Genomic DNA, 15,194 nt, shown 5'->3' on the forward strand with positions numbered 1-15,194 from the left:
GGGAATATACGTCATGCAAATGTTCCTTCCCGGACACTTTGTTCCAATAATCAAAACCTACTTACTATCAATTCTATATGTGTACTATTTTATGGCAACTCGTAAAACCATCTTCTCGGTCACTGCCCCCTCTCAGTGGAATGCCCTCCCATTGGATCTCTATCCAGAAACTCTGGAAAAATTTGAGTCCAAACTTTTGACCTTTCTTTTCAAAGATGCCTACAAACTCTGACCTAAACTTCTTCAAATAGAATCTATGTAGTGCCTTCATGGACTTCTCCAAAAATGTTTCTCTCAAAGCAAGCCCTTCCTCATTGTATTTACCCCCTCCATCTCGTTCCTCCATTTATTTTTTTTATTTTCAATCTCAATGTATTTTTTAACTTACCTTGTCCCTCCTCCCCTTTGTTTCCAGTATGTCAGTTTGTCATGCAATCCTCTTTTATTATTTTTTTACTTCTCTTTTTTTTCTTTTTTATATATTTTAATTTTAAATTTTTTTAGACTTATTCCATTGTAAACCGTTTAGGTACCTGTTTGATAAACAGTATATCAAAGAATTCAAGAAACTTGGTACATTTAGAGGGTACATTTTTAAAGAATTCCCCACAAGTAGAGCTTGTTTTTACATGCAGAAAAGGACTATCAAAATCAGACAGCTATATATAGGTACACAAGTCCATGCGCTGAAAAGATGGAGCACATTATACACATGCCAAGTGTAGAAGTTCCCAGGAGTGTAATTTTAGCAAAGTGTTGGCAAAGTTGCAATATATGTACATATTTTACACAATACACATTTCCATATTTGGAAAAGATGTACATTTATATGACAGAATGTGTGCTACTGGAGGGAGTTATAAAATAAGAATTGTACAATAAAGGACACAGACATCCATATTTAGTTATAAAATGAGCATAAAATAGGTGCCTTTTTTGGCTTTTCACAAAGGCACCTTATTACAAATCAGCTCTTAATTAGGGATATTCTGAAAAACACATTTTCTGGACAAGGTTGATTCAATGTTTGGAAAGAATGGTTTAAATCCTATTAAGAAAAAAATGTGCACACCGGGGTGCCAGCTATATCTAAAATCTTAAAATTATTTCATGTCATTAAAATCCAAAGACTTCTAGCTTTTGATATACAGGTGCTTTTTTGTAATACTTGAACTTCTGTGATATGAAATGATAAACTTATTTATGTGTAACCACCCATTTCCCTTCCTATATACACCCATTTATGTTGCTATATTGCCTTAAGAGACTGATGCCAGGAATTTCTCTACTGTGGGCAACAGCACGGAGGGAATGTCTTGCCTGGCTGATGAAGCAGTTAACTTTCCTTTATCATGACACCAGGTCCTATTTCCAAAACACTTTTTATTCTCGCGTGAATGACTATTGGCCCTCATTACAGCAAGGTTTACTATGATGCAAAATGTACTTTGTCTTGCACAAATTTATTCAGAATACTTCCCATGGCAAATTTATATGAACCTTTAATTTTAACCTTATTGAAAAATCTGCCACATTGCAAACTGTTTAAGAAAAAAATGCCACTAAAAACCAATTCTGGGGGCTATTTTAGGGTACAAATATTCTGTGTGTGATTAATGCACAACACAGAACTATGGAAATACAGCTCATTGTGTACTTGCAAACTTTGTGTGTAAAGTCCAATAGTCCCAAAGCCCACAAATTTACTGGAGAATCCAAACAGTAATCTCGATAGCAATAAACTTAGAATTGGATGAAAGAAGCCTACAGAGCTCCTGAGATCTACATCTCATGTGCCCCAATGGGCAGAAGCCCTGTGGATAATGGCACGCTCTCATAATCTTTCTGAAACAAGAGAGAGCTACATTCTGCATCCTTAAGAGAAGATGATACCACAGATCCCAAAATTTAACAGCAAGTACTCTTATTACCCAGCTTTTAAGGAAGTTGAATTAAATTGAGAAAAACTGGGATTGTAGAATGAAAATTTACTACACTGCCAGAGCAAAAACACTGAATGATTAAAAAGAATTTCCATCTCTTCAGACATTGGCCCTTTTGTGGTTCCAGACTATGCTCTGGTGTTGATGTCCTGGCAATGCAGGGGGGAGCCTAGGTAGAGTTTCCTCCTGTCACTTTATAATAAAGCATAAAAATAAGACCCACTCCCAGTTTCCAAATAAACACACAGCATCATAAACCCTGTATAAACCAGCTTACATAATATTTTGTTTGTGTTGAATTATCAGTTTGGCGGGGACAACCTTTTCACATAGTAATTTAAATCTCCACCCAGATATATCCCACATAGTATGTACACCAAAGTGCACTGTGGGTATTACCAAAAAAACATCATTTATATTCACCCAGAAATTTTTTTGTGTCTACATAAAGTGCTACGTGAACAGGAAACTTCCAATATTAATAATCAAATGTCACTTATTCCCATACTTGTGTCAAAAAAATAATAATAAATTCTCAGCAAAATACAAACTCACAAAAAGACCAATAAACTTATCTAGAGATGCACGCAGCTGTCCATGTCTCATCAAAGGGGTGCTTTGGCTGATTGCCCTTTGTAATAAAGACCTTAAGTTTGGGGAGTATATTCAAAAAACAGAGAAATGAAGGGATCCCAGCAGTGGCTTTGTGGATTACAACCATCGGCTGAACTACTTGCTGAATGACTGCACAGTATTGCAATGTTAAGAGTTTGGATTTGTGATTTTAGCTGGTGGGGTCGAATCAGCATGCAGGGTCCCTTTTCAGTTTTGTTCCTCCTCCTTAACTCTTGCACATTAACTAAAGCCTGTTTTTTTGGCTGAAAAGCTTTTCTCCCGTAATTCGGGAGTTTTTACTTTCCAGTTTTGTTTCTGGAAAGGACCAATGATAGTCACTTTTATAGTACTCTTTAGTGAAGTCTTTTGACTTTGAGAGTTCTATCCTTAGGATTTTGAGGTCCAGTTTGTTAAATATTTCATTTGAATTTTGGAGCTGGATTTATCATCTGACACTAATCAATGAGATAATTGATTCTTTGATGTATTACTGTGTAGAATTATAGAACCCACTATTTTGGCTTCGCATCTGACCCGGTACTTTACTGGGAGACTGTGAAGGCAGTGCTGAAGGGAGATATAATCAGTTATATCAGGCATTTGACACACTTCTTAAAACCGGTGATAGGCCGGGACATAGGCCGAAAAAGCTCCGCCGCAAGATCGAAGCCGCAGGGCCGCGGCCACGAGGCCTTCCCGGTCGAATCGATGGAAGAAATTTTTTTTTTTTTAAACAAGGAAACACGATGAAAAAACAACGATGATGAGTAAAAGAACCCAAAACCGCGGATCTAGAAGGCACAAGTGAAGATACTTCGTGCAGAGAGTCGAAGACGGACTTCTTGGCTCCGCGGAAAAGTAAGAACTGAGGAGACGCGCCTGGTGCATCGGGCGGGAAGGCACTCGCGCATGCGCGGTGCGGGCGACTGGAAACTTCTAAAGTTTCTACAAGCAAGTATGCTTGTGAGACGTCTGCATCGGGGCTCCGTTGGATGACATCACCCACTAGTGAGAATACCTGCCTGCTTGTCCTGGGATAAAATCAGTTATTGGGCACACGTTAGACAAGTAAGAGACATGGAGATCCTTTGGTTGGAGCAAGATTTTAGAGTGGTGGGGAAGCGTTTCGGGAAAACACACAACACAGCTCACAAACAGCAGCTCCAAACTGCCTAAAACACATTATTACATCAAAGTACAGCTAAATCATTAGTATATTATAAATTCCAATTACAGAGACAAAGTAACAAGGGTGGTAAACTCCTAGCTAGGTTATATTAGAGGCAATAGGCTCAACGTGGGTGTCTACTCTTAGGGGTCCTTTTACAAAGCCGCGCTAGCGGTTTTATCGCACACACCAGATTAGCGTGCGCTAGCCGGAAATCTACCGCCTGCTCAAAAGGAGGCGGTAGCGGCTAGTGCATGTGGCAATTTAGTGTGCACTATTCCGTGCGTTAAGGCCCTTTGTAAAAGGAGCCCTTAGTTGATTCACAGCCATTCAGAAATAAAGGCAATTTTTGAAGCCTATTATACCAACTTATATGCGTCTCAAGTGGACGAAGGCTTTCAAAGTTATCTGTACTTGGAAGGATTAGATCTCCCTACCATTAGTGAAGTCAAAAGGGTGAAGATGAATGCACCATTTACTAAGGAGGAAGTGGGATGGGCAATAGCACAAAGCCCACTGGTGAAAGTATCAGGACCGGATGGGTTCAGGGCTGAATTTTACAAACTCCTGGGCAAAGATATACTAGATCCTCTTAACAATATTCTTAACATGATCGTAGACCAAGTGTCTCTGCCCTTGCACTTGAACACTGCTCAGTCATAATTTTGCTTAAGCCTGGCAGAGAACCCACTAAGCCAGGATCGTATAGACCCATCTCTCTGCTCAACTGTGAAGTTAAGATTCTCGCAAAGGTAATGCCTCTCAAGGGCATTGCCTTCTGTTATTCATGAAGCCCAGGTGAGATTTATCTAAGGTAGGATGATAGCAAAGAATCTTAGACGCATCCTGTGTACACTGGAGTATTGGAAAAGAGCTGACAAGTCATCTCTCGTGCTCAGTTTGATGCAGAGAAAGCCTTTGATAGGGTGCACTGGGAGTTTCTTTTTGCTATGCTAGAGAGGTATAGTTTTTTGGACAGGTTTCAGACCTTGATTCATATTTAAATCCCTCGGCTTTTTTGTCGATTAACGGCACTCAGACTACTCCTTTCTCAATCTGTCAAAGAACAAGACAGTGTTGTCCTCTTTCTCCATTGCTGTTCGTATTTATTCTGGGCTCTTTGCTCTGAGACATTCTTACTAACCTCAAAATCCAGGGAGTTCAGATAGGCGTACATACTTTTAAAATGACCACTTTCAAGGATGATATCTTGGTACATCTCTCCAACCCAGTGCGATCTTTGCGGACCCTCTTAGAGACATTTAGAGACTATGGAGATTATGCAGTCTTGCAGTTAAACCTGGAGAAATCAGAGGCAATGCCCTCCTCTGAGACCTTGAAAGCAGAGTGGGCTGTACTTTTCCTCTGAAATGGGCAAATCAATCATTTTAATATTTAGGGAACCGTCTCACAATGGAACCTGTATATAAAGGGCCGGATTCTGTAAAAGGCACCTAAATCGGTAGTCACCTACTAGAGAATGATGCAGGAAAAAATTTCTCCTCGTCCCCCACAAACTCTGTCTGATCCCATCCGCACAAGCCTTGAATAGTTATGATTTTATATTGAAATAATTTTATTAAAAGTATAAAAAGAAACAATATTCTGAACTGTTATTTTATAAATCACAAATACAGAAAAAGGATCAACAAAACCTGTCTCCCCTCACAATATCCCCTCCACTATCAGGAAAACTGAATACTACATAGAAAATTCATCCTAACAGAATACGTCGGTCACACACACAGAACACAAATGCCAAATACACAATAGCAGACCAAAACTGATAAACATAATCCAAAATCCCAAGAAGCCACACCTTCCATGTAGTACAACACCAAAGAAAATAGAAAGATCTGTTTCTTCCTATACTGTGCAAAATATAAAGATCACACATGTCAGGGATGGCGTTAGGTGAAGGAGTGCAATTAGGGCAACTGCTACATGGCTAGAAAAAGCCCTAAGCCTGCTGGAAGCTAAAAAAGGCATGGGCTAATAGTGGGCTTTGGGATCCCCTCCCAAATTTCTGCCCTGGGCCCTACCCATGTCTAAAACCAGCACTGTCAGGATAAACATTTCAGTTCTCATATTTTTTAATCACAAAATAGAAAATACAATTATTTTCTACCTTTTGTTGTCTGGTCATTTTATTTTTCAAGTCATTTTGGTCCCAGACTATGGTTTCTGTTTCCCTCTGTCTCCTCTTAATTCACTCACCAGGGTCTCCTGCTCCTTTGACATTTCTTCTTTTCTGTGCTCACCATTCATCTCCCATCTTTGTGTACCTATCTTTCCCTTCTCTGTATTCCCTATACTTCCCTATCCAGCATCTCCCCTAAATCCATCTCCCTGTATTTATCATCACTACTCTATGTCCTGAATTACTCATCTCCCTATTCTCTCCCACATCCAGTACTTTGCTTCTCTGTCTGGCATGTCACCTCTCTGTCTATGTACTATTCCCATGCAGCATCTCCTTTTGTGTCCCTGTCCCTAGTCTCTTCTCCATGCCCATTATTTTCTCTCTGTTTCTGATGCCTCCCTGTGTCTTTCCCTCTTCCTTCATCTGCTTAATATGGCAACTCTTTTTCACTTCAGCCCCTTCCACAACAGGTCCAGCACTTCTCTACCTTCCCTCCAGCAGCCTCCCCCCTTCCACAGGTGCAGCAACTCTCCCTCTTCCCTCCAGCTCCCCCTCCTGCAGGTCCTGTAACTCTCTCCCTCTCCCCTTCAGTTCCAGACCCCTCCTATGCACTTCCCCCCAAGTCCCTACACCCACTCCTGTGCCTTTTTCTTCTACCTCAGCCATTCCACCAGTGCCCTTTCCTCCAGCCCCGGCTCCCACGCCTGTGCTCTTTTCTCTAACCCCAGCCCTTCGTCTGTGCCCTTTCCTCCTGTCCCAGCATCTGCTTTGCCGACAGCTACAGCTCCCCCTCTCATGGGTCTGGCAGGTCCAGCTGGCTACTCTCCCTCCCTGCTGCTGGCATATACCTCGAAGAATGAGACAATCTACGGTGCTCGTGGTCGCAGCTTTCCCTCTGCCGGGCTCCTCCTTATGAGCAACTTCCTGTCTTTGCAAAAAGAGGAAGTTGTGTCAAAAGGAGGTGCCAAGCAGAGGGAAGGCTGCGACTGCAAGCACCGTTAATCGGTTTGCTCTTCTTCAAGGAATATGCCAGCAGCATGAAGGGAGGGAGGGAGGGAAGCAATCTGGACCCCTGAGCAAGGGTGGGTGGGCTGGAGCCGCTGGACCCATAAGCGAGGGGGTTGAGCTGGAGCTGCAAAACCTGCGAGGTGTTAAGGATGGAGCTGCGAGTTGGGGAGCTGTGTTCGGGGGCGGAGGGATCCCTGCAGTATCAAAGCCTTTTACCACTCCTGTTGGGCGGTAAAAGTTTTGTTCCAGCACCGGCGGTATCAATGTTTTGTCTATTCCTATGGTTTTCCTGCGATTGCCGCAGGCTAACTGTGGGAAACTCTATCACCTACTTAAAAGGCATTGGCCGCATGTCAATCACACTTAGGTGCCGATAATGTAGGTCAGGGTTTTAATGGCCTACATGCAGATGCCCAAGATCTTTTGAGAATTGCACCTTGCAGTACCTAAGGTCATCTTCCACCCCTAACCACGCCTATTTTGACCTTAGGTGCCACTAGGTGCCTTACTGTAGACCCAATTCCAATGCCTACCTAGTAGGTGCCTCCTGGTCATTTAAAGCCAATTAAAGCAAATTAAATTAGGCGGCAGTAGGGCACCTATTGCATAACTTTCGGTGCCATTTACAGAATCAGGCCAAAAGTATTTAATAAATGTGAACACACATTATTTGGAGAGTTGTAGAGATGTATTATTAGCTCTAGCTGGTCGGGTCAGCCTAATAAAAATGATTAATTTTTCCAAAATGGCTTTACGTACTGCAGATTTTAACAATCTGGTTATTGCAGAGAGATATGGAGTCTTAATTGAATGTTATCTAGATTCTGCCGGGCTCATAAAAAATAAAATAAATTCACTCTATTACTCAGATGGTGGAGGGAATGGGTTTACTGAATATCTGGACATGCAATCATACCTTCTTACTTCACCACCTGAGGGATTGGCTTTTTCAGGACTCCATATACAAGCCACTAGAATTAGAAGGAGCACTGTATTTCCCCTACTCTTTCTTCTCGCTAGTGTATGTTCCCAGTTCCAAATTCCAGAGAAATTAAAGGTTTGTAAATTTTTAACATTAATTCAGGAGATATGGAAACTATTAATTTGTAAACTAGAAGGCAACTCTTTGATAGCAGACTTGTTTCTACTGAGGGGGAATCCAATGTTTAAGCCAGGGTTAGAAAACCCCTCCTTCATTTCTTGGGAAGCAGAGGGCTGGTCATGCTAGAAAACCTGCTAAAAGAGGGAGGGATAATCATGTCATTTGAGGAGATACAGCAACAGATAGAGGAAATTTGCCTTCTCACAGGTGCGCCATTATATCAGTTCTTTAGATAGGGACTCCCTCAAGGCTGAGATGGACTTGAAGTTACGATCCTTTTATTGAAGCAATCTCAGATCAGGCAGCTTCAGTGACTGAACTATATAAAGCATTGTGTGGGTTGGAGTAGAACAGAGTCTTTACTGAGACAAAATTAAGGTGGGAAAAGGATTCGGGGAAGAATTTAGATCATTGGAAGGTGTTAAGAACTATTTGAAGGGTTTGGTAACTAATGTAAGCCTCCAGGAAACCAACTTTAGGGTCCTATTAAGAACTGAGGGAACTCAATAATGCAGGATATTTAACCCCACTTATATGTGGCAAATGTCTTAGTGATAATTCTTTTTATCATGCTATATGGAACTGCCCGCAGATTCAGCATTTTTGGCAAGCCATGACTCGTTTTGTGTGTAACATCCTGACAGCATTGTCCTAACCACACCTGAATCTTTATTGTTGGACACAGAAAGATCAGGTAGTAGAGCATGCAAGAGTACAAGGCTGTTGAAGCATAAAATGTGTTTTACAGCACAAAAATGCAATAGAGAGTGGGTGATGCTTCACCATGTTTTCTGACAATGGAAAAACCAAGTTCATCAGTTTATGGTATGGAAGGCCCAAGAAGCTAAAGGGTTCTCTAAATACAAATAAGCGTATTGAAGATTTGGAATATCTTCAGCAACTGTCTTCTAGGTGTGGAAGTTTAATTACTATGTCTTCAGCAGTATTCTGTTTGGTGATCTAGCATGAACCGACAAGGGAATGTCGATTGGGGGGGGGGGGGATTACCTCTCCTTCAAGGTTAATACATTTTATTATACCTTGGATAGAACCAAATCAGAGCGGGTGTATGGGTCACTGAGTGGGAGTGGGGCTGGGGTCTTGTTGCCTTTATATTAACAGTGTAATGTTTCTTAATGTTGTTGAAAACTTCAATAAAAGATTTTCCATGCACATTTTGATATATTGCCTGTGCATATCACAACTTATGAACTCCAGGAGGTGGTTCTTTTAGGATCATTGCATATGTTGAGATAAGCATTATTAGTAAATCTGAGAGACTGGAAATCTACAACATACCTTGGTACAGGGATGAAGTTCATTCCCATCACAATATGCACAGAATTAACCCATTTGGATACATTACCCCATGAAAGGTTTGTCTCAGCAGTAAATTTATACACATACCAGGCTTATGTGCATTATTAGCTTCTTGGTCTTCAAGACGCACATCGGAAAAAGAGGCATCACTTGAGGATGTTTTCTTCTGTTCATCCTTTAAACTCTGTGCAATTTGCTGTAAGACAATATGCAATACAGTAAACTTATTCCAACTCAGTAACAAGAGGGCAGTGTGCAAAAGGGGCTGCTGATAACCTACCACTATATAAGCTCTTCCAGCAAGGATATTTTTTTTCATAAGTCAACGCATGAAGCAGACTTGATTCATTTTTATGTATAATCTTTTTATTAAGAACAAGTAGAAAATAACAGGTGGTACAATTCCACAAACCACACAATAGTCTTATTCCAAATCAAAGTCCACCAACAAACCCTCAAAGAATAAATGAGAATTCACCAACTTCATATAGAACAAAGAAAAGATTAGACAGATAGAACATCACATCTTCCAAAATGCCCTAGTAATCTCCTCCACCCTATCCCCTTCCCTCCCCCAGGACAGAGGTACAAATAGAGAGTATATGTCAAATAGGATCTTAAAAATTAAACAGGCATCTTTAAAGTGTATTCTGGAAAATATCAGAAGCCAATGAAGTTTGGCCAGCAGCGGAGCTATGTGCTCAAATTTACCCTTGCTAAAAATCAACCTAGCTGTGGTGTTCTGAATGAATTGGAGCCTCTGCAGGCTATTCTTGGTTAAACTTAGATTGAGTTACAACAGTCTAAATGAGAAAGGATGATAGATTGAACAAGAACAGAAAAATGCTGCTGATGAAAACAGGACCTAACTCTCCTCAACATGTGAAGGCTGAAGAAACATTTTTTTACTAGAGAGTTAATTTGTTCTTTGAATCTACAAAGACACTCAAGATCTTAGAGGAGAACTCAATCTGTAGGGATGCTCCTGACAGCAAGGAAACAGTAGAAGAGAGATGATCCAGTTTTGGGCTGAGCCATAAGAGTTTAGTTTTGGCTTCATTTAATTTCATTTGAACAGAGAATGCCCAGTCTCAGAAGCTGCCTAAGCATACACATATACACTCTCCTGGAGTGATTTTGTGCAACTGTACATTGCAGAATTCCTCCTTCCCCACTTAAGTGGTGCTTGGTTGCACATCGAACCACCTTTGTCTCGGGGGAAGACAGGATGACTGTGTATGCCATTTGTGTGAGCGCTGGGCTGCAGCAAGGTAGATGGGGTGGTCAGTACCATGTGGGGGCTGGCAAAAGGTGGATGAATTATGTGTGCTGTGGGGACTGAAGCAGAGAAAAGGAGAAATTAGGTTCTTACCTGCTAATTTACTTTCTTTTAGCTTCTCCAGACCAGTAGAGGTTAACTTTACGAATGGGTATATATCTAATCATGACCAGCAGGTGGAGACTGAAAACAAAACTTTGGGACAGTATATACTATCCTCCCTTCTCTATTTCCCTCAGTCTGCCGAATAGCCAAGCAGAACCAAGAACTGGAAAACAGGAAGAAAACAATACTCCGAACAGGAGTAACAAATAACATACCCAAATGCTGTTGGAAAATGCAGAGGAGAAATACCCGAAGGAAAATGTCCCCACAGCTCGCCAGCTAAGCCAGCCGAGCCACAGCCGCTGTTCTTTAATTCTCCCCGGCCCTAGAAAAATACTAGAACCCGCAGCAAAAAACAAAAACTGCCCGCGAAAACAGCCCCAACAACAACAACAACAACAGACAGGGTGGGGACCTCTACTGGTCTGGAGAAGCTAAAAGAAAGTAAATTAGCAGGTAAGAACCTAATTTCTCCTTCTTTAGCACTCTCCAGACCAGTAGAGGTTAACTTTACGAATGGGACGTACCAAAGCAGTCCCTCTCACGGGCGGGACCCCCGAAGGGCCGATACCAGAACACGCTCACCGAACACCGCGTCCCGACGCGCCTGAACATCTACCCGATAATGTCTAACAAAAGAATACAAGGAGGACCAAACCGCAGCCTTACAAATATCCACCGGAGGCACGAGCGACGACTCAGCCCAAGAAGCCGCCTGACCCCGAGTGGAATGAGCCTTGAGAAACTCCGGAACAGGCTGCTGTTTCAGAAGATAAGCGGAAGCAATCGTCTCCTTGATCCAGCGCGCAATAGTAGCCTTAGAAGCGCCAGCTCCCCGACGAGGACCAGCCAGGAGGACAAAGAGATGATCGGACTTCCGGAATTCCTGGGTCCGCTGCACATCAGAGCGAAGGACCCGACCGACATCCAACTTGCGCAGCTGCCGTTGCTCAGAAGAGCCCTCCCGACCACCCAAGACCGGGAGAACCACCGATTGATTGACATGAAAAGGAGAAACAACCTTCGGCAGAAAAGAAGGAACAGGCCGCAAGACGACCCGCTCCCTAGACAACTCCAAGAAGGGAGCCCTACAAGAGAAAGCCTGCAGCTCAGAAATACTCCTAGCAGAAGTAATGGCCACCAAAAAGACCGCCTTCAAAGTAAGGTCCTTCAAAGAACAGTCGTCCAAGGGCTCGAAAGGCAGGCGCACCAAAACAGAGAGAACCAGATTAAGATCCCAAGAGGGAACCGAGGGCCGTAGGGGAGGCCTAAGCAACTTGGCCGCCCGCAGAAACCGAATCACATCAGGAAGAGCCGATAAACGCTGACCTGACACCAACCCTCGAAAGGTCGACAGGGCCGCAAGATGAACCCGGAGAGAAGACCAAGCCAGGCCTCTATCCAGGCCATCCTGCAAGAACTCTAGAATGTTAGGCAGAGAAGCGCGAAAAGAGGTCACTCCCCGCGCCCGACACCATTCCTCAAAGAGACGCCCAACCCGCACATAAGCCCGAGAGGTAGAAAGCCTCCGGGACCCCAACAGTGTAGCGATCACCTTGTCTGAATATCCCTTCTTGCTAAGGCGACCCCTTTCAAGAGCCACGCCGTAAGACAGAAGAGAGACGGGTCGAACAAGGGAATGGGACCCTGCATCAGAAGGTCGTCCGAGAGAGGCAGAGGAAGAGGAACCGCCACCAGGTGTCTCACCAGATCCGCATACCACGGACATCGAGGCCAATCCGGAGCCACCAGCACCACCAAACCCGGATGGTGAACAATGCGAAGAAGCACTCTGCCCACCAGCGGCTAAGGAGGGAACACATACAACAGCCCCTCCGTTGGCCACGGCTGGACCAGAGCATCCAGACCCTCGGCCAGCCCTTCCCTGCGACGACTGAAGAAGCGGGGCACTTTGGCGCTGCCACTCGTGGCCATCAGGTCCATCAGGGGCTGCCCCCAATCTTGCACTATCAACCGAAACGCTCCGGCGCCGAGAAACCACTCTCCTGGATCCAGGAAGTGACGACTGAGGAAGTCTGCCTGAACATTTTCTACCCCGGCTATATGAGAAGCCGAGAGGTCCAGAAGATGGGACTCCGCCCAAACCATGAGCCGAGCCGCCTCCTGCGCCACAGGAGTGCTCTTGGTGCCCCTCTGACGATTGACATAAGCCACCGCCGTGGCATTGTCCGACAGGACTCTGACCGACTTGCCCAGCAAAAGGGAGTGGAAAGCTAACAGCGCCAGCCTGACCTCTCTGGTCTCCAACTCGTTGATCGACCAGGAGGCCTCCTCCGCGGACCAGGTGCCCCGAGCTGAGTGGCCCATAAACTGAGCCCCCCAACCGAGGAGACTCGCATCCGTAAGGAGCACCGTCCACTGCGGGAGATCCAGACCCACCCCCTGAACCAGGTGAGGGGTCCGGAGCCACCAGCGCAGACTGCAGCGCGCCAAGCCTCGCAGGGGAACCGGAACATCCAAATCTTGCCTCCGGGGAGACCACCTCCGGAGCAGAGCATACTGAAGAGGACGCATGTGGGCCCGCGCCCACCTCACCACGTCCAGGGACGCCGCCATTGACCCCAGGACTTGGAGGAAATCTCGCGCCCGAGGACCCCGGGACGCCAAAAGCAGGCGAATCTGAGATTGCAATTTGCTCACCCGGGCCTCTGGAAGGAAGACCTTCCCCAAGGAGATGTCGAACATAACCCCAAGGCACTCCAGACGCTGAGCCGGGACCAACCGACTCTTGGAAAGGTTGACCACCCAGCCCAGCGACCGGAGAAACTCCACCACCCGAGCCGTAACCCGGGAGCTCTCCTGCAACGACTTTGCCCGAATCAACCAGTCGTCCAGGTAGGGGAGAACCAGGATGCCCACCGACCGCAAGGCTGCCGCGACGACCACCATTACCGTGGTGAACGTCCGAGGAGCCGTGGCCAGACCAAAGGGAAGCGCACAGAACTGAAAGTGCCGCCCCAAGATCGCAAAGCGAAGGAAGTGCTGATGAGAGGCCCGAATTGGAACCTGCAAGTAGGCCTCCGTCAGATCGAGAGACATCCAGGATGGGCCGAAAGGTCCCCTCCTTTATGGCCACCACAAAGTAAATGGAGTACCTGCCGGTGCCCCACTCCGTAGGGGACACCGGCACCACTGCCTCGAGATCTAGCAAACGCTGAAGGGTCTGACGAAAAGCCTGCGTCTTCCATGGAGTCTGACATGGAGAAGCGAGGAAAAGGTCCGGCAGAGAGCGGGTAAACTCCAGAGCATAACCGTCCCGCACCACCTCAAGGACCCACTGATCGGACGCGATCTCGGCCCATTTGGGGAAAAATTTGCGCAGCCGGGCCCCCACCGGAACCAAAGGGGGCGCCGGCAAGGAGTCATTGCGCAGGACGGGAAGCGGGGGAACCGGCGGAGGGATTCCCTGCCCCCCGACGGGCCCCCCGAAAGGGCTGCATGCGCTGGAAGAACCGACCCCGGGAAAAACCCTGAGCCGGGAAAGAAGCAGCCCCACGCCCCGGGCGATACTTGCGAAATTCCCGCAAACGCCCCCGGGCAGCCCCACACCTAGACGCAGGGCGGGCACGGTCCTCAGGCAGACGGGGCACCTTCGAGTCCGTCAGAGTCTGAATCAACTCATCTAATTCCTCTCCAAACAAAAAGACCCCCTAAAGGGAACTTTAGTAAACTTAGCTTTGGACGCAGAATCCGCCGCCCAAGCGCGCAGCCACAAAATACGCCGCGCGGCCATGCCATAGCCGAAATCCGCACCAAGTCATAAAGAGCATCTGAGAGGAATGAGGCAGCCATCGCAATCTTCGCTACCTCCTGATCCACTAGAGACCAGTCATCAGACTCCCGATCCAGGACACGCTCAGCCCACCGAAACACGGCGCGAGCGACTAGCTCCCCACAAACAGCCGCCTGGACCCCAAAGGCAGAGACATCAAAATCATACTTAAGAAGAGTCTCTAACGCACGCGCCTCCGAGACCCTAAGAGCAGAACCGTCCATAACAGGCACGGTATGCCGCTTAGGAAGTGCCGAGACCACCGCGTTCCCCATTGGCGAAATTAAGGTAGCCCTACCTCCCTCCGGGACGGGATACCCAAGAGCCAAGGCGCACACCAAACGAAACTGCGCCCATAGGCCACTGCGCCAACACAAAATCCCGCAAATCCTGACGCACAGGAAAAGAGCGGGAACCAGGACAGACCCCCTGAAGCAGAGGGGCCCCCATACGCGGGGTCTCCGGCGGCGCCACTGCAAAAATGCAGCACCAAGGAGACCTGCTACACAGGTCTAAAAGCTCATCCCTCTGAATAAAAATGCGCACCACGGACGCATCTGCTCTGGAAGACGGGAAACCCGCCGCCCCGCTGCCAACAGGCGTCCCCTCTAGAGGATCCTGGAAGCCCGCCAAAGCAGCCAGGTCCTCCACCAGGCCAACACGCTCCTCCGCCCACCAATTCGCAATCCAAGCCCCCCCGCGGGCGCTTGGATGAGGG

General features: G+C 46.1%; 1 protein-coding gene across 1 annotated transcript in view; it reads right to left on the reverse strand.

Annotated features, from left to right (window-relative positions):
- COG3 (component of oligomeric golgi complex 3) overlaps positions 1-15,194 on the reverse strand; it is a 139,543-nt gene that overhangs the window by 65,199 nt on the left and 59,150 nt on the right. Inside the window, exon 14 of the mRNA XM_033947430.1 lies at positions 9,387-9,495. Coding sequence (XP_033803321.1) covers positions 9,387-9,495 — 109 coding nt within the window. The remainder of the gene's footprint in view (positions 1-9,386; positions 9,496-15,194) is intronic.

This window comes from Geotrypetes seraphini, chromosome 6 (assembly GCF_902459505.1).
Source record: "Geotrypetes seraphini chromosome 6, aGeoSer1.1, whole genome shotgun sequence".
Lineage (NCBI taxonomy): Eukaryota > Metazoa > Chordata > Amphibia > Gymnophiona > Dermophiidae > Geotrypetes > Geotrypetes seraphini.